Raw genomic sequence first — 19822 nt, forward strand, 5'->3', positions numbered from 1 at the left:
ACTGCTGAGGTTTCTTTGCTTGAGTCCCAAAATGCCTTTGCTCTTGCCTTGCTTCATTAGCCTTTGGTAATACAAACTCATTTCTATGTTCACAAATGTTTAAGCACCTTTCCTGGAGTGGCTGGCTTACTAGTTTTTAGGCTAACAATGTTTAGTGTGGCTGGGAGAGCTGATCTTCTGCTCATGCACGTAGCCCAGCTCAGAGCAAAGCACTGTGAAACCACACAGCCTAATTCTGTAATGGCAACACTTGAGCAGACTTGGTTTGGAAAGCTGAGCTTCAGAGCAAGTGCTGCAAGCTGTTTATTGTCATAGCTGCTCTCATATTACCTTTCTGCTTTCTGCCTCATTTGAGGATCATGCATGGAGCAGTTGCCATTGAGATGTTTCTCTAGGTTTGTATTCCACCTGCCACATTTGGATTGAAACTCGTGTCTGAACTCCAAGACACTGCATATAATTTGTAGTTTTGTTTGACTAACTTTGGTGAAAAAAGGACTGTGCACTGAGTAACTAATAGGATTATATGCAAATGCCCAACATAACAATGTATAGAGTCATTGCAGAAAAAAGGGGTCAAAGTTTTCAACTTCAATTATTTTAAGGCTTCAGTGAGAAATGTCAAACTCCCTTTCCTTCCCTGCTTCTTCTAGTCAGGAGATGTTATCTTGGCTTTTCTGGTGAGCTCACTATTCATTTAGGAAGAAGTATGGTTGCTTTCTAAAAGGAACTCTCATTTAGCATCCTCTCTTCATGTTTTCTCAACTAATTATAAGATAATGCTACTAGTGTCTTGTTAATCACACTGAGATTTCAAGATAAAATGCTTCAGGAAGAGGTGGGTGCTAGAACCAATGTCTGGACTTTGGTTTTGCTTCAGAGAAGCAGGACCATTCCTACTGTTTGAGAAACTGGGAAGGATAGTTTGCTACACTTCACACTTGATACAAAGTCAAGGCCTTTTTTTAAAGCACTGAAGAATTGGATAGGCAGTGATGGACTCTTTGCAGCACTAGGCACTGCTCTGCAGCTCTTCACAATGTAAATTACTTGCCTTTCCAGGAGATCGCCTTGGAAATATTCTTCAAAAATGGTTACTCCAGATTTCTTGTCTTCCATGACAGTGACCGAAGTAAGATATTTAAGAGGTAATGTTTACTTCATAATAACATGTGAACACCCAGGTGACACTCCTGGTGTGTGACCCCTTATTATCCTGGCTTCAGATGACTGTCTTGTGCCACCTCAGGGGCTTTCTTCAATTGCAGCTCCTTGGTCTTCAAAGGGTTACAGTTAAGCAATGCTATGGAATATTCCTTTTGCTGACATATGAAATCTTTAGAGCATTATATAGCCATTGATTTGTCAAGGGAGCTAATGCATGTGTAGGATTTCCCTAGCACCCAGTGGTGTGTTCTATGTCCCTGCATCCCAGGAAATTGGAATTGTAGCTGTGCTGCTTCCTCTCACTGAGATGAGAGCCACCTCCATCTTACCTCACAGTACTGGGTGAAAGAAGGTTTCTTCCTGCTTCCAACACATAGAATGTCATTAGACTCTTTTGAAATAAAATGGTTTTATCTCTCTGACTTTGTATCTTTGGTATGGAGGTAACTTTTAACAATGGAATTTTTGTTTGTTTTTATGTCCTTGTCTTATTTAATGAAGCTTGAATGTAAGACCATGAAGTGATTAATTTGCACTTTGTTTTCTTGCAGTTTTTTTGCAAGTGCTATTCTGGCCGTTATCATAGAATCATAGAATTGTTTGGGTTGGAAGGGACCTTAAAGATCATCTATTTCCAACTCCGCTGCCATGGGCAGGGATGCCTTCCGCTAGGTCAGGTTGTTCAAAGCTCCATCCACCCTAGCCTTGAATACTTCCAGGGATGGGGCATCCACAATTTCTCTGGGCAACCTGTGCCATTGTTTCACCACCCTCACAGTCAAGATTTTCTTCCTAGTATCTAATCTAAATCTCCCTTCTTCCAGTTTAAAGCCATTCTCCCTCATCCTATTGCTACATGTCCTTGTAAAAAGCCCCTCCTCAGCTTTTCTGTAGTCTCCCTTCAGGTACTGGAAGGCTGCTATAAGGTCTCCTTGGAGCCTCCCCTTCTCCAGGTTGAACAATCCTAACTCTCTCAGCCTATCTTCACAGGAGAGGTGCTCCATCACTCTGATCATTTTCATGGCCCTTCTACTGGACTCCCTCCACCAGCTCAGTGTCCTAGTGTTGGGCAGTGTTGGACCAGAGCTGGACAGAGGACTCCAGGTGGCATCTTATGAGAGTGGAGTAGAGGGGCAGAATTACCTCCCTCAATCAACTGGTCACACTTCTTTTGAATATCAGGGTTATTTTTGCTATCCTTTACAGAGGAAAAATACTTCAATGCATAGTACTTCCTGTGATAAATTCTGCAGCCTGGACTGAGAAATGGTACTGTTAATTTTTTTAACAATCATAGCAGTTCCTTCTCCTCTTGAAATTTCTGAACAGTTTCTATTGGAGTATTGCTTTAAAAGTCAAAGCAGATTTATCTGTTCTTCCTTTACTATGCTTGCTGCATAGTGTGGCCACTTAGAATCACAAGGTTCTGTCTCAGAGACAGCAGCTTTGTTTAGGCCTTATCTTTGCTGTATTTCAGCTCTGACAAATACCTCATCAAAAAATCTTGCAGAGGCAAGTCAAAATAATGTTTTGATCCTCAGCTGCCTGTGTGGCACCTTGGCGAAATGTTAGCCAACCTATGTATTTTAAGATTTTAACATGTGTGACATTTTAAACCCCCAGTGAAAGTAAACAGGAATGGCTGAGAAAAGGGTTGGTATTGTTTTTTGCCATTTTTACTAGATAAATGTCTGACTGGGTTCTCATTCCCTGGCTTTTTTTTAATCACCTGATCATAAGCCCAGACTTCTCTACAGCAAAACAAAGACCTCTTTTGGAAAGCAACTGCTTTTATCTAATCCATAGACAGCTCCTTAACATTAAACATAAACTCTTGCTGTGTTGTCTTGCATCTTTTTTCCTGGGTTAGAGTCTCAGTGAAATGCTGTAGCATCCCTTAGGAAGAATGTTGCTGTGAGGACATGGCACAGATTACATACATATGTCATGTATATAGATAATAATTTGAATAACTGTAATGTGACCTTTCATATCTCCTACAGATTTTGCTCTTTCCAACCTGCTTTGAAGTCAAAAGGGATAACAGAAGAGACCCTGAATATAAGGTAAATGATGGGAAACAAGTGAAATTGTGTAGCTAATTTGCACCCTAAAAAAATCACCTAGAAACTACCTATTTATGTCTCCCCATTTTGAAGATTCAAAGATGTCTTTAGAATTCCAAAAAGCTTTCTAATGTACAACATTCAGAGTATGAAGACATGAAGAATGATTTGTGTATATCTATGTATAGTTGATTAATAATAATTACCTCCTTAATAAGACTTTATTGGTAAACTCTACAAAAACTGTGAAAAAGAGACAGTAAGATGAGGTTAGAGCTAATCCATAATGTTTCTGCATAATGACCTCTTTATTGTGTGGTTAGGGCAGACAATGATAGATATACACATGGATTTTTTTGCATGTTACAGTGGTGGTGATCGTGTCATGCAAGTTGGAGATCACTGCACCCTGGTACAGAACCCAAAATCCCAGATAATTTGCTTATGCAGAATTTAGCTCATGCTGAAGCATAACCTGAAATAAAATAGTGCCACTGCCTAAGTCATGATCCCAGAAAAGTTGTGCTTAACTACAAAGAGAAAATTACCCCTGTGAGCATGCTTGTCTTCAGCAAGTTCCAGTATGGGAAGTGAAGGACTGGTGACTTGATGAGTTTACTTTTCCCTGGAAAAGTGACTGGAACCGCTCCTGAGAATAATTCAAGTAGTACATGGGGCTTCTTTCCAATCTAGGGATCAATGGCCATCTTCCATAGCATCGCAGCTCCTTCTGCTGTACCTGAGACAGGGAGGCAAACCATTTTTCCAGACACACTATTAATAATTGCTCAGCTGAAGCATGGGTATTACTAGTCTGATGTATCATAGAAACTAGAGGTACTAGTAATTCTGGGAAACCCCTACCAGTTTTTGCATGTATTCCCTAGGTATAATAGACAGGAGTTCTGATTACTAAGCTCTGCTGTAGCCATTTAGAAAAATTATGATGGGCTGTTACTGAACAACTGAACACTTTGCCCATGGCACTTAATTCTTCATTTAAATATACTGAAATGTTTGCTGTCACCATATGTTACTACGGCCACAGCCAGAATCTCTTCTCATGTCATACTTGACTGCTTTTATAATCTGCTTATTGCTTGTACCTGTATATTGCTGTTTGCAGGCTGCCAGCACTCTCTGCCCTAGGGATGTGATTTGAGTAAGTGAATGTGTGTGCTCAGGTGCACGTGTATATGCACACATGTGAACAGAAAGCTGAAAGTACTGTGGGGACACCAGACCAGAATTAGTTAATTCACCAGCTGACTCTTTGATCGAGGAAGAGGATGACTTTTTTCTCAATCACTGCTTAAGTAATATGCCCTGCACTCTTCAAAAGAGAATCTTTTCCCTACCCCCTCCCCTTCTGTACCTTCCTCAGGAGGAGACTCAGAGGCAGAAAAAACACAATGAGTATAGTTAGAGATGCTGATGGTGTTGTGCAAGTTAAAGATCACTGCACACAAGTGTAGCACCTAAAATCCCAGAAGATTCTGGCCCCTTGATAGCAAACAGGACCTCTGGTTGGTTAGCTGTAAGCATTGTGTTTGCACTGCTTGTTTACTCATGAGCATAACATTTTTGTCTGCTGAACTGGAACACTGTTCCTACACTGACAATGCCTATCTGAGATTGTCTGAGGGGTTTGTAGCCAGCACCAGAAGGTTCCCAGGTATATTGCTGTTCCTCCAAATGTTTTTTACTGAGATTAGTTGAACTGTGTCTTACTGTATGCAAATGAACAGGACTAGTGTTTGGAGCTCAACTGTGGGAGTTAAAGTTACTGGAAAACATATTTTTGAAGATTCCTTCACTGAACACATGCACACACAAAAGACAAAAAAAAAAACAAACCAAAAAATCCAAAACCCAAATATGGAGAACCTGTAAAAAAAGACCCAGATGCTCAAGAGTAGTCTTTCCTTTTCCAAATATACGTCTTCTAGTTGTTTTGGATTTCATTTTAGAGACTGCACAGATTTGCTGCTTCTGAAACTGAGTAGATCTTTAAAGGAAGACAACTGCAGGAGAAGGGAGGAGGAAGGTGGCCAGTTTTTATTAATTTGAACTTTATGGGACATGGTCTATGGAATACCTTGCTTGATTTCAAGGATGTTCGCCTTTTAATCTCCATTCTTCTTGGTTATTCTTTGCAGAGGAATTGGGTGTAAGGAGTAAAGAGAAACTTGGCTTCTTTGAAGGTCTGGGTGTTGTATTCGTTAACATGTTCTGTTTGTCCCTCTTACCCTTACACATCCTCAAGCAGGAAGAGCACAGGTCTTCCTCTTGTACTAAGTAAAGTGTTTCTACACGTTTGATGGAGTCGACAGGCTCTTCTTGGGTTGTTGAATCTGGGAAAGGGTTTCTTTCTGCGTTCAGTTTCTTGAGCTTGGGGAGGTTTTTTACACTGCTTGGGATGGTGGTCAAGGCATTGTCAAAGAGACCTATCTCTCTAAGTTCCATCAGGGTCCCAAGACTGGTGGGAATACTCTCAAGAAAATTCAAGCCAAGGTTGAGAATGTGCAGGTTCTTAAGAAGTTTCAGATCTTCTGGCAGATTTCTGGTGGTCAGCTTGTTGTTGCTTATATTCAGATATAAAAGTTTCTGCAGTGTACCAATTGCCTTGGGCAACTCCTCAAGCTGATTACTATGTAGGTCCAGCCAGCGCAGATTCTCAAACTTCTCAATGGTGTTTGGAATTTTTTTTAGCATGTTTCTACTCAAATCAAGCTCATCCACATCAGCCAGTTTCAGAATGCACTTGGGGAAGGTAGCGATACCCATCTTGCTTAAGTCAAGACGACGTGCTCCATCAAAAACGATCCGGATGGAATTTTTTGCAATTTTCATGGTGATCTTCTTCCCTTTTGGACCTTTTTCTTTCCCCATCTCTCCAGTGAGAGACAGAAAGACACACCAGACTCTGTGGATGAATTGTGGAAACTGTGTTAAAGCCTTTGAAAGCAGTGGTTGTTACTCCCTAATTAAAAACAGGATAATCACTTAGTTATAAATTAACTGGACTCTTCAGAAGTCTTTTTTTTTCTTTTCCTTTTTTTTAAGGTCAGGATTCTCAATCCTGTAGCTGCAACTCTGAAAGTTCTTCCTGAAAGTATTTTGAGTAGGTGAAATTCTAATAATTTGCAATATTATTTTATTGCGTTGTAACACCTATATTGCATTACAGGCTGAAATTACAAGTGGGAGAATTTACTGTCTTTCATCTGTAGATGCTAATTTGAAGTTGGCATCTAATGAAACTGAATGAAATGTGTTATCTGTTGGCTGTTTGAGGACCTGAGCAAAATGCATTATGAGTCTCAATCCAGTCCTCAGTGGCTTCACTGTAAGAAACTATCCAAAATTGTACTTACTGTAGCAGACCAATAGGTTGCCTTCTTGACAGGCCTGGCATTTCTTGACAGGTTGGTTAAACACCCTGTTTAATGGACCTGAGATTTGGGGTCTGGAAATTATTGAAATATTAAATATTTAAAGCAAATGATTAAGAGTCTTTTTTTAACCAGGACCTCAGGAATATAGTGGGGTCCCTGATGTGCCAGGACTGCTTGCAGTTCACACACCCCCTGCCAAGCAGACTGCAACAGGAGGTCTGTGTCAGTGCTGCTTAACGACATGTGACAGCAGGCCTTAGTGTCCCCCATGCTTTCAAGGCCAGACTCTGGATACTCTAGCCTTGTTTTTCTATCCATGCTGGGGGATAGATGGACTCCCACTGTGAAGGTCATGCCCTGCCTTTGAGAAATGCGTGTAGGTGTCCTGGTCAGATTTTTGACTCATACTGATGCTCAGCATGTGCTATGTGTTTTGTTGAATTGAGGCTTGTATGAGTAATAGTCTACTGTAGTCTCATTTTAGTGAACTATCTCTCTAATTGAAGGCCATCAAATACAGCAACCAATTATGGCTAGTGACGAAGCAGGCTGATTCCCTGGAAATGGATTACTATGTCCCTCTCAGCCAGAGCTCAGGGAAGAGCATGGGTTACAGTTGGCTAATCTCCAGGATGGGTCTGGGTGCTCTGGCATTTAATTGTGAAGAGTCAAGTCGCAGCTTTGACGAATGATTATTTGGGAAAAAAGTATGGATTTGTCTACAATACATTTTCTGATTAGAGAGGCTTCATTATAAACCCTTCAGGCTTTTTGGCTACTCATTAATCATGTGCAAAAACATTAAGGGGAAGCTCAGACTACAGCTAAGGCATTTCAGCTCCTTTTCAATTACATGTCATAGCCAAAAGTAACACAAAAGCAAGGGAAATGTCTTCCAGTTACCACCCATCCTCTTGGGAGATCTGTTATGAGGCAGATGCTTCAGAAAATCCTGTAAGCAGCACAGGGTCAGTCTTGCCCTGAGGGTATGCTCCAAAATTGAATCTTTCTTATTTTATATAAAAATATTTAAACACAGTTCCATTTTTGATTGTCATTTCCACATTTCTGTCTCTCACCAGTACTTACAGGGCCATATTACCATTATATTTGAAGGCCTCTGAATCTTTGCTGTATTTAACCTTACAGTGTCCCAGGGGTAATATCAATTCTTTTCTTTACATAGTATAGACTGATAACAGAAGTAAAATACTGTACAGTGGAAAATAAAGTTATTTTTCCACCTTTGCTGATGTTAGCTTAAATAATTTGTCCAGGAGTAGGTAGGATGTTCTCAAGATAGAAAACAAATAGATTTTTTAAAATAAAAATTCACTCATTTTAGTGATTTGATTCAATATGACTCTTGGCAAATCTCTGAAAATGAAGTTCATCATATAATCATAGAATGTTTAAGGTTGGAAGGGACCCTAAAGACCACCAGGTTCCAACCTCATGGCAGGGACTCCCCACATGAGACCAGACAGCACAAAGTCTCATCCAACCTGGTCTATGCCCCCTTCAGGGAGGGGGCTTCAACAACCTGCCTGGGCAACATATTCCAGTACCTTATTACCCTCACAGTACAGATTTTCTTCCTGATGCCTAACCTAAATCTGCCCTCTTTCATTTTAAAACCATTACCCCTTGTCCTATCAACTGCCCTCTCTGGTGAAAAGCCCCTCCCCAGCTTTCCTGTAGGCCCCCTTCAGGTACTGGAAGGCCACTATAAGGTCTCCCTGGAGCCTTCTCTTCTCTAGGCTGAAGAACCCCAGCTCTCTCACTCTGTCTTCATAGCAGAGGTGCTTCAGCCCTTTGATCATTGTGGCTCTTCTCTGGACTATCTCCAACAGCTCCATGTCTTTCGTGTGCTGAGGGCTCCAGAGCTGTACACAGTATTCCAGGTGTGGCTTCACCAAAGTAGAGAGGCAGAACACCTCCCTGGCCCTGCTGGCTACACTTGTTTTGATGCAGCCCAGGATGCAGTTGCTCTCTGGGCTCCAGCACACACTGGTGACTCATGTTGAGCTTCTCATCAACTACTACCTCCAAGTCCTTCTTCTCAGGACTGATCTCCAGCCATTCTCCCCCCAGCCTGTATTTGTGCCTGGGGTTGCACCAACCCAAGTGCAGGACCCTGCAATCGGCCTTGTTGAACTTCATGAGGTTGGTGCTGACCCACCTCTCCAGCCTGTCCCTCTGGATGGCATCTGTTCCCTCTTGGGTGTCAACCACTCCACATAATTTGGTATTGTCAGCAAACTTGTTGATGATACGCTCAATCCCACTGTCTGCCACTAACAAAGATGTTGCACAGCACTGGTCCCAATACTGACCCCTGAGGGACACCACTTGTCACTTTCCTCCACTTGGATGCTGCACCGTTGACCACAACTCTCTGGGTGCAGCCATCCAGCCAATTACTCATCCACTGAGTGGTCCATCTGTCAAAGCCATGCCTTGTCAGTTTGGAAACCAGGATGTCATGTGGGACAGTGTCAAGTGCCTTGCACAAATCCAGGTAGATGATGTCAGTTGCTCTCCCATTATCCACCATCTCTGTAGCCTTGTCATTGAAGGCACAAAATTGGTCAGGCATTATTTGCCCTTAGTGAAGCCATGTTGGCTGTCACCAATCACCTCTTTATTTCCATTTACTTTTTTTTTTTTCTAAATTAAAAATTTGAATTTTTTAATGCTTTTTTTAAAGCATCTTTAAAACTCTCAGAAAACATTTTGTTCATTTTAGAGTAATGTTTTTCTATTACTTTTCATTTAAAATCCAAGAGGGAAACATTGATCCAAAACATTCCATAAAAATACCAGCTAGCCAAAAAATCAGCCTGTTCTGCAGCTGTCAATGCTGGTTCCTTGTGCTGGTGTCCCTCGGTGTTGTGCGTGCCTGAGAGCACTAGAGGGAGCCTGGGGTAGAAGAGTGAGTTCTCGAGGTTTTGAAGTACAGTGCAGTTTAACCTTTTGGGGTTTGGGTATTTCTCTATCAATAAACCTTGCCAACTTGTTAAAAAGTTTTAATCTGGACGTTTCAGATTTTTAAGAAGTCCAAAAAAAATAGATTAGTGTCTTTTTTCGTGAAGACAGACCTCTGTGCTGGACAATGCACAAACTTCAAAGAGACTTAACCACCTCCTGTAGCTGAATTTAAAAAAAAAAATCCTTCCATGGACCTCTAATATGCACTGGTCAGGAAAACATGAGTCCCTAGGGAGTTCTCATGATTTCCAAGTTCCATTTCTTTTGGGTTAAAAGTTGAGTCACATTTCAAACTTTCCAAAAGGTGATTTTTCAGTCCCAAAAATAAAGATTAGCATTAGACTTCTGCAGAAACACTGCAGCACACCAGACAGTTTGAAGGAGATGAATATACCTCTCTTGTCTCTATATGCTTGTAAACTAATTATTAGTGTTTCTCAGGACTGTAACTGGAGATAATGGAGCCTACTTAGCCATGTCTCATTTTCTTTAGCTTCACATAAGAGGGCTCCAGTTCCGTAGCCACTGATATTAAAAATTCAGGAATTGCAGGAGCGCTCCTTGTTGTAACTGTTAATTATGCCTGTGTCATCTGATGTTTGCATTGCATCTCCTGGGGTGGCAGCAGGAGAGGTAAATGTGTTGCTCTACTATCTAGGAAATTATGACAGGAAGAGGGAATGCTCTTTATTAATTTTCTGTAAACCCTCACCCCCACTGTCAGGTTCATTCTCTGAGTTGCTGGCAAACTTTTGCCTGAAGGTTGGCATGCTGCATCTCTCTGTGATAAGGTCTCACTAAAAAGGATCTTGACTAGAAAGCTCTGTCCCTTTTTAAACACATGTGGTATAATATTTGGTGTGTATTGGGCTTTTGAAAGCCCACGGCTGCCTAACACCAGAGCTTTAGGAGTGTTTCACAGGCCCAGAGCTTTGAGACTGACCTGATACAGAAATTACTAGAAAATCCTGTCTGTGGTGCTCTATGTTGTTGGGATCTGCAGAGAGGGAACAGACATTGAGCATTGGTGCTAGAACTGTCAGTGTCTTCCTGAGGCAAGGAGGTTTGGAAATTAATCCTTATCTGCATTTCAGCACTTGCTTAAGGCCCAGTTATGATGAGTAGTTTAAGTGTTTCCTAAGAAGATCTGATCCTGGGAGAATACAGATTCAGACCCTGATGATGCAGTCTCATTCACCTGACCTTTTTCTTCCACCTTTCTCAGCCTAGTGCTAGGAGGACCAGAACATGCCCTGTGCCTGTGACACTGAGTGTTTCCGGACCACCTTATCCGTGGTTCTGTCTATTCTTTTCCTCTCACAGGGTGCTGTTACTTGCTTCTGTGCACCCAAAGTTTCACAGAACCATCTCGATCCCATCTTGAACTACTCTGTGAGAAAAGTTTCCTCTTCCTGCTAGAAGTCTGTGTATTGCAGAGCAGGCTGGCCATGCCCAGTGGAGCTACACATGCCCTGCAGTTCTCTGGAGGCAGGAAGGCAGTAGAGGTAGTGCAATCTAATTCAGCAACCAAATAGCTCTATGGAAATACTTTCATAAAGCTTAAAACCAGGATTTTTAAAGTGAATGATTTTGTACTAAGCCAAGCAGTTCCAGCTAGTCTGTGTTTTCATTTCCCTGCTTACAAGCCTGTTACCATTTCTGTGTTGTTGAATACAACCTGTTGTGGAAGAGACATTAATTCACTGACTGTTTAAATGCAGTTTCTTGCTATCAGACAGGTTTAGGCTAAATCCTGCCATGAGCGGATAGAGAGAGATTACCCTCCTTAATTTTCTTACTTTTTCTACATCCCTTCGAAGCTACTGTGCTATCACACAGTGCAAAGTCATTTATAAAACCAAGGTCGACCAAGAATAAAGAAAAATATAGCTTCATCTTACCAATTCTGACAGACTGTACCCCTGCATAAGTTCTTACCTACTAACAGCTTGGAAGTATTAGAAGGTGAGGTACAGATGTCACAAACTGCTTGTTTTTTTCAGTAGCGTGGGATGTGCCTTCATGGTCTGTTACTGTGCAGTCGTCTTTTGTATACTCTTCGGTAATGAATTAGTCTTTCAGTCTGAATGTGTAACGAACCTGTGAATGAGGAGCACAGGATAATTGTCTTTTCACCATCCTGCAAATTCTGAATCGTGTTTCCTTGACAAAGAATGGTAGCTCTTCAAGTAACTCAGGATAATTGTCTTTTCACCATCCTGCAAATTCTGAATTGTGTTTCCTTGACAAAGAATGGTAGCTCTTCAAGTAACTTGTGTATGCGAGTGTGCAGGGAAAGGAGGAGTAGAAAAAAAAGACTTTACCAGCCCCAGGATCTCTCTATGCAGTGCTCCTTCCACAGCCTGTGAAACTTGTGTTCCTAAGCAACAGCAACGCTAGGTTCTTGGAGATCATTTGCATAATGCTTGGTTACAGAATGCAAGTTCAAGCTGGAGGGAAATCTTAGATTTCAAATTATGCAGGAAGAAAAAGCATCTGGACTTGTTTAGAAGCTGTTTGTCAGCTTCTAATATTGCCTTAACTGTCCGTTTTAGTCATTTGGCTGTTTTACTTTACTTGGTTGTAACACAGAGTGAGATGCTTATGTGTGTGTGTTAGAACTTGCAACATTGTGACACCATCCTTAGAAGGTTCCAGATTGGACAGATAGGAACACAAGAGGGAAGGCTCATTCAGGGATGCAGCAGAGAGGATATGAGCTGCACTTTATACTCATCTGAGACCCTTCAAAAGCGCATTTTCCTTTTGTAGCATGTTAATTTACTTAAATGTGTCTTCATGACTGGGGCTACCAAGCTCAAGGATTTACTAACCGGTTGCAGTAATTTCAAAATAGTATCTGGGAAAAAAAAATAAAATAAAAAAAAATGAAGAGAAATAGCTGTGTGTTTTGTGGTAGATACTGTTCACAGGAAATGCAATGTTGAGGTCCCTCTCTTGCTCATCTTGGGTCCACAATATTATTGTCATAAATAAACTGATAAAGTTGATGTGCTTGCCTGATTCTAGGGTTGGAGATTGCAGTCCAGTTCCTCACCAAATTAACAGACTTTCCTTGATGTCTTTCTTCCACAACCTGAAGTGTTCCTGGGTAGCACATTTCTTTGTCTGGTTTAAGCCTGTGGATACATATGGTGTAGATATTATTCCATAAATGAGGGAGATTCCCTTCTCTCTGGTCCCTTCAAGGCATTCTACTTCAAGGAACCCTACTTTAATATTGTATTTATAATTATCTTTATTATAATAATTATCTAATATACTTATTTGTATATTATACTTATTTATAATTCTGTGGTTCTATATTTTTTTAATTATATCTCTAGTATTTGAGCACAGTTTAAGAATATCCAGAAGAGGGATTAGTACAATCAAACAACGAGGACCCTGTGTCTTTATTCTAAAGTAATCTAACCTAACAGTTTTCTGAGGTTTGAGAGAGGCTTGATTGTTTCACAGGGAAAGCTATCTTTCATTTTGACCTTTTCTTTCCTTTTTTCATACTAGGACTTAGACCTAGGTTATTACCGGGATTTAATTTTGCGCACACTATTTTTGGTAATTGCTAAGGTTCTTTAAGAAAAGTTACTTTCAGAGAGTCTTGGCACTGTTTTGCAGACTTTAGAAGTCTGGAGGATGGAAGACAAAAGGAAAATTAAAGAAACTTTGTGGAGTCTAAGGACCCAATTAAGTTTTTTGGAATTTTAGTATTATTTTCAGTGGAAGGCAAAATCTTGTCCTTTGAGATTATCTCATCTGCAATGAATCTTCAAATGGGTTGAGGTCCACCTGTCTCTAGCAAATGGAGAGCACAGGCTATCACAAGAGTGAGATCATAGTCTGATGTTAATGGAAAAGGGATTAATAAATCACTTATGTATAGTGTGGCTAAAGGTGGATCATCATTAGTACACATCATGCTTAGATTCTGCCATGGCTAGTGCCCTACAAACACCTTACAGTTTTAGATATCAGCAGATATGCAGGTACTTCTGTCTTCACTTAGCTTCACCTCCTTTTGAAGTTTAATTATTAACATTTATAAAACACTTGTTTCTTTTTCAAACCAGCCTTTGATTATTTATATATATTTTTAACTCCCTTACTGTGGGTGGATAGATGCAGTTGATTTACTTTGAGCTTTTGCTGTGCTGGCCAGAGAGGAGTTGGCTGGAGGAATGCTGATTCATTACCAAGGGGCGGTATAGACTTGAGCTGCCTGTAATGCTATTCATGTTCTGAGCCCCCTCAAGTCGACAAGGGAAAATGCAGAATTCCAAACCTCTGGGGGCTTGGAAGGAGCATCCTGCCTCCTGAGACCTCCCTGAGACCCACAAAGGTGACTCTTACAGCAGAGTGGCTACATTTAGCCATGCATATTTTCACCAGCCCCTTTTGAGTTATATAGCACCTTTCAAAGTCAGCAAAGTCAGCAAAGTCAGAGGTTTGTTTTGACCCTTGTGAGTCCTTACTATCTGTTTAGAGCTTGTGACAAGCTGAGTGAGAGTTTCACTTGGTACCCACAAGCCAACATATATTATGTATGTTTACAAAACATACACACAAACTGGCCCCGGTTAGTCGTGCGTATGGTATTTTGTAATGCTTCACAGTGTTGAAGGACTGATGGATTGAACATGTTTGTATATTACATAGCTCCTTTTTTTCCAGCTCAGCCATAAGTTTAAAATAAACTTGGGCGGTTTTAGTAAGGCTGTCTGTCCTTGTGGAAAGGGAAGAACCTAACCTGATCTCTATGTGACAAACATACTAATCCAACCACACTTCAAATGATGCCAGGAATCCCAATCCTTTTCCAACCCTCTGAGATACCCTCTCTGAGTTCCAAGTGTCTGTTGGAGACATTACAAAGTCCATTGGGCCAAAGCTCTGTGAAATCTACATGTAGTGTGAGAGGGCAGAATTATAAATGGTAAGTGCTCACAATATATGCTTTCTGATTTAGAACTCCTACAGTCCTGAGCTACGTGTGGCTCATATTGGGGGTGCAAAACCAACATAACTCTAGTCAATGAACTTTCTTCTTGTTTACAAATTAGTATAATATGTTCATTTTATTCAATGAAAAGTGAAAATCCGCTTCCTAATGACAGTCTTATTTTGGAATTATTTGGTCAAAGATGAAGCACCAGAATTCTAGTCTTGGAGTTCTCTTGTTTCTGTGGGATGAGAGCAGGGGACACAGCATATACAGATGTTAATGTATTGAATTTATTTTATTGTTCTGAAGTAGACTCTTTCAATTGAATGTTTGTTACATACAGGAAATGCTCAGGAGGAGAAAAGACAATGCTCCAGAAGTGGCAGGTAAGATAAATCTTGGCTGAATTCTTCTTAAGTGAAGAATTTCAGCAACTGTCTGTCTGCACATAGATATGTGTGCATGTAAATATGTACTTCAAGGCCTAAGCTGTTCTCTCACTGCTGGAGGTGAAGCTATTGGCAGGAGGAGCAGAGCATTTACATTTGATTATTGCAGAGGTTTTGCTCCTCCTGCTGTGAAACATATGGTGCCTACTGCCTGGCAGTTTGTGATTTTATGCACATTTTTAAACAGAGACCAAAGAGAGCCACCTAGGTGAACGACTGTTCACAAATCGTCTGTGAATCTAAATCAATATACTTTTCATTTTCCCAGATGTTTTGCCTAGCATGGAGATACATTTTCTTTCCTGTACCACTGGTCTTGGTGAACCGAGAGACACTGAATAAATCTATACTTTCTTGTTTATATGTATCCCTTTGTGAAGCGTTTTCAGCACAAGCAGTTGTCCAAGATTTTCCAATATACAGATTGCATGCATTTGGCTTACTTTTAATTTGGGAAAAAGTGCTCTGTTATGCAAATACAGCGTGAAAGCACTTAGTGATTAGAGACAAATGCAAATGGCCTGGCTGAAAATGAGCCAGAATGAAGACTTGTATTCCATTGAATGGACTGTTGTATAAGAGATATTGCACTGATCTGAATGGCAATGGGTGATTGATTACACGATGTATGCTTCTTGTCCTGGTGGACCTGGGAAGCACAGGGCTCTGAGTGTGCCTTTGAGGCATGGTTTTCAGGCATGGAGTTAAAATCTAATGCTTGTTTCCTTTCCCTGGCAGAAGAGGGAGATCAGCAACTTTGATTACCTCATGTACCTGAACACACTGGCTGGCCGAAGCTACAATGATTACATGCAGTATCCTGTATTTCCATGGGTCCTCGCTGACTATCACTCCAAGGTCAGTGCTTTCTGCAGCATTCTGTATTTGCTATGATAGCAACTGTGCAAAGGTTTGTTGAATTATGTGATTGAAGCAGAGGCCCTAGACCAAGGTTTCAAAATTTCAGATAGTTAAACTGTAGTGATTCTTTGTAGATTAGCTGTATCTTCACATCAACATGCTGAAGATCATGCTCTGTCTCAGAAAGGTGGATGAACATCTGTTAAATATACACCTTATACAGTCTTATATGGGGGAGAAGATGGGCTGTTCTCCACACCTAATGAAAGGCAGGCAGCACTGGCTCAGCAGATAAGCAGGAACAGGCTTCTGTGAGCCCTGACCACAAAGTTTGGACAGAAGAGCCTTGGGAGCAATTTGTGACTTGCCAGGTCACTTCATTGTGAATCTCCTTGTACATGCTGTTCTTTCAATGGCACATGCTGCCGTTCTCTTTGCAGGTCCCTTCCCACTTCTGGAGATGGGTGTTCTAGTAACGAGTCTGTGGTCTTCTTGTATATGGGAAGCTGCCAACACAGCCTTGTTGTTACCAGGTGTCATTACCAGTCATAATGTCGGGGATCTAAAAATCCACATATTTGCTGGTTTTACTTTTCAGACTCTAAACCTTACTAATTCTCACACATTTCGGGACCTCTCAAAGCCCATGGGAGCCCAGACACTGGAGAGGAAACACAAGTTTATCCAGCGCTACAATGAGGTGGAGAAGAGTGAGGGTGAGTGTTTTAGAAGACTAATATAGACAACAGAGGCTTGAGTCCCCTCAGGCCTTCAGTGATGATGGTGAATTCCTTGGAAAAGGTAATCCAAATCTTTCCAGAGCTGTGGCTATGGGAAACATCATGTCAAGGATATCCTGTCACTTCTGGATAGAAACTGGTTGAAAATTCAAAGATAAACTACTCCTGGAAGTACTGTCTTCCATACCTTGTTATGCTGCATTCTGTCCTCTTCCCTTGGCCAGAAAGAGATGTAGAAGCAAAAAAGCAATGTTTTCTATAAAAGACTGTTCTGTTAGCTAAGCTGTACACAGTGGTCTTGTCTGTTAACCAAGCTGCACACAGAACACAGTTGTGTGGAGCTTAGATAACAGCTACTTTAAGAAAAGGAAACAGGATGTTCAGGGTGTTGGGCTCTGGTGACCAAGACCTTTTTTGGGACTAATGGGGAAAGGGATGATCTGGAAAGTTAAAGACCTTATTCTTCAGAAAATGAAATGTGGAAGACAAAAGAATAACTTGTAGAGATGGTAGTAGCTTGGCACGTTACATTCAATGCAAATGTGCAAGGTGTGCATTTGCTCACAGATCCTTAAACACATCTGTTTTAAAGACCTACTCCCTGTTTAATTGTGCTGTAGTAACTGGAGGCTCGAAAAGGTGATGTTGTGAAATCTGATTTGTGTCCAATTTCCAGGAGACCTGTCAGCCCAGTGCCATTACTGTACTCACTATTCGTCAGCAATTATAGTGGCATCTTACCTGGTCCGAATGGAGCCATTTACCCAGACTTTCTGTTCTCTGCAGGTAAGGGGGCAAGACAAGTTCTCTTATAGCTCTTTATGAATCTTGTAACACATTACAATGTCTTTGTAATGAAGGGGGATTACTTCTTTTGACATTTTCTGTACACTGTGTGGATGCCGGGCTCACTGAAAGCTCTATGCTGTTGAAGCCAGTGACAACATCTTAATGGGAGCATAATTGATGCCTGATTAATTGTTTTGTTCTGAGGGAGAAGGATTTTGGTCCTGTGTTGCATTTTGTGAGAGCTGAGGCATGTATATACCCAAGCACTATTTTATTACCTGTCTGAACATAAACTTCTGACTTTGAGGCAGATGAGACTTTTATAGTAGGTATTATAAGCCCAGGTACCCATACAGTAATGCATCTGCAGACAAGCACTTGGAGCTGGCTGTGAAGGCAGAAAGAGCATTTCTGGGCCAGATGAGGATGTACAGGTTCTGGTGGATGGGGAATGACAGGGATCATGGAATCAGCTCCCTGAAGGAGGAGTAGACTGAGACTACATCCAGTGCTGTAGAAAGAATATTTTGTTTTAGCTTGCTGTGAACTCAGCGCTGTTTCATGGTGTCAGATGAGGTCACCACAGAGTTGAATCTCATGGAAACTGAATGGCACCAGATTTTTTTGCTACCCTCTTCAGCAGTTGGTGACACACAAGGACAGATACTTGGGCTGTAGCAGGCAATTGTTACCCTTATTTCTGTAATATGTTTTGTGCTATAGCAGGAGCTATCAAGAGGACAGGTTCTCAAAAAGTGTGTATTTTAAGGAGTCTCTTGCTGAAATTGGCCTGTCCTTAAGGAGCAAAGTGAGAGAGTCAGCTAGGGCAGAACATTCCACATTCAGAGACTGCTGTATGCATGGTGAAGGTTGGCCATGCGTCCTGCCATTTTCCAAGTGCTTTGTTGTTCTGCTGGTCTTTTTTTTTCTTTTCTTTTCTTTTTTCTTTTCTTTTCTTTCTTTTTTTTTTTTTTTTATGAACTAATACAAATAAAGTGCTGTGCTAATTAAGTAATAAGCCCTATGATATTGGCTGTTAGCAGCAGCAGCCAATGGGTTAGTAAACCACCTGAGGCAATGGTTACCATTGCACTCTGTGAGCCATATGTTAGCTGCAGTCATGAATAACTGTGGAACAGTTCTTTCTTCTAAACAGCAAAGGCTGCTGTATCTCACTGGCACACTTTTCATTCATCACAAGTTCCCAGTCTGAGTAGGTGCTTTGTGGCTGTGTTTATGTGTGATTGACAGATAGCCAGCATTTTTGTGGGGATAGTTGTCTCCAAAGGCTGATGAGATCTGAAGTGCTCAAACTTTGTCTGGATGTAGATCCACTGAAACTGTTCAAATTCTTCCGTTCTCCATCCCTTGTCCTTATATTGTTGCATGTTCAGCTGAGCTCACTGCTGTCATTTTCCCAGGTGACTAGTCCTATAGTGACTTAGGAATTGCTAACTATGACATGCAGTCAGGCAAACAGCAGTCCTCAGAACTGTAAGTCAAAAGTAATTTTGAAAAGGGGTACTATCAAACTTAAGACCTTGCAACTGTTCCATGTTAGGAGTTGTGAAACTGTCTCAGCATCTTAAAAAGTGGAAAAGATGTGCTTATAACTGCAAACTGCCAGTCTGAATGCACATGACAAAGAAATGCAACAACTTGGGTGCATCCCTTGTGAAATATTGATGTTGGCATACCATCCTGTTTTTAAAGTCAAATCGTTGGTTTGCACCTGATGACAGAAAAAGACAGTTGATGAAGCATTGCCTCTGGTAAGGGAACTGTACAGAAGTTTACAAAACTTAATTATTTCACATTTTATTTAAGTGGAGGAAAGTATGTTTGTGCTTTGCATATTGTACTAAAATGGATGAAAGATTGGCTTATCAAATAGGTGTTGGATGGTACATTCTGCTTCACCTTAGTCAAGTACCTCCTAGAGTTCCTTTCAGGAATTGGTCTCAGTACCACATGAAAACAGCAAAAGTTTGTGTTTAAGTGTCTTCATTGGAAAGGCATTCTAGGACCCCATGTCCTCAATAATTAGTGTCACTTCCTTTGGATTCAACTCAGATTTTACCCTCTTGTATTCTTATCCCACTGTTACATTTCAACTAGCAGGCTGATCTTCTTTCCTGGCATTTACCTCTCAAAAGTACTTACAGAGAACAGGGTTCTTACTCTTCATTGTGTCACTGTTAAGCAGTCATTTAAGCACTGTCTTCAGGTAATTACTTTTCAGCATTTCTGGGCTTGTGCAAGTCCTTGCACCTTCCTAAGCAACTCTTAGAAACACTTTGAGGCCTTTGGGTTTAAAGCACCACCAAGGATCAGTAATGCTTAGTTTTATAAACATGGGAAGTTCTAAACTCTCACAAAGATCCCGCTGACTGGTTGC

The 19822-nt window shown here is 41.0% G+C and overlaps 2 protein-coding genes across 2 annotated transcripts in view; one reads left to right on the top strand and one right to left on the bottom strand.

Moving 5' to 3' along the window:
* The window catches only part of WDFY4 (WDFY family member 4), a 123267-nt gene that overhangs the window by 82320 nt on the left and 21125 nt on the right, over positions 1-19822 (top strand). Inside the window, exons 45-51 of the mRNA XM_010000358.1 lie at positions 1063-1148; positions 3171-3233; positions 4898-4908; positions 14940-14971; positions 15773-15892; positions 16494-16611; positions 17312-17421. Of these exons, the coding sequence (XP_009998660.1) occupies positions 1063-1148; positions 3171-3233; positions 4898-4908; positions 14940-14971; positions 15773-15892; positions 16494-16611; positions 17312-17421 (540 nt within the window). The remainder of the gene's footprint in view (positions 1-1062; positions 1149-3170; positions 3234-4897; positions 4909-14939; positions 14972-15772; positions 15893-16493; positions 16612-17311; positions 17422-19822) is intronic.
* Positions 5343-6125, bottom strand: LRRC18 (leucine rich repeat containing 18). Its single transcript, XM_010000350.1, has one exon. It carries the CDS (start codon positions 6123-6125, stop codon positions 5343-5345), a length of 783 nt encoding a protein of 260 aa, XP_009998652.1.

The sequence above is a fragment of the Chaetura pelagica genome, unplaced genomic scaffold (assembly GCF_000747805.2).
Source record: "Chaetura pelagica isolate M959 unplaced genomic scaffold, ChaPel_1.0 scaffold156, whole genome shotgun sequence".
Lineage (NCBI taxonomy): Eukaryota > Metazoa > Chordata > Aves > Apodiformes > Apodidae > Chaetura > Chaetura pelagica.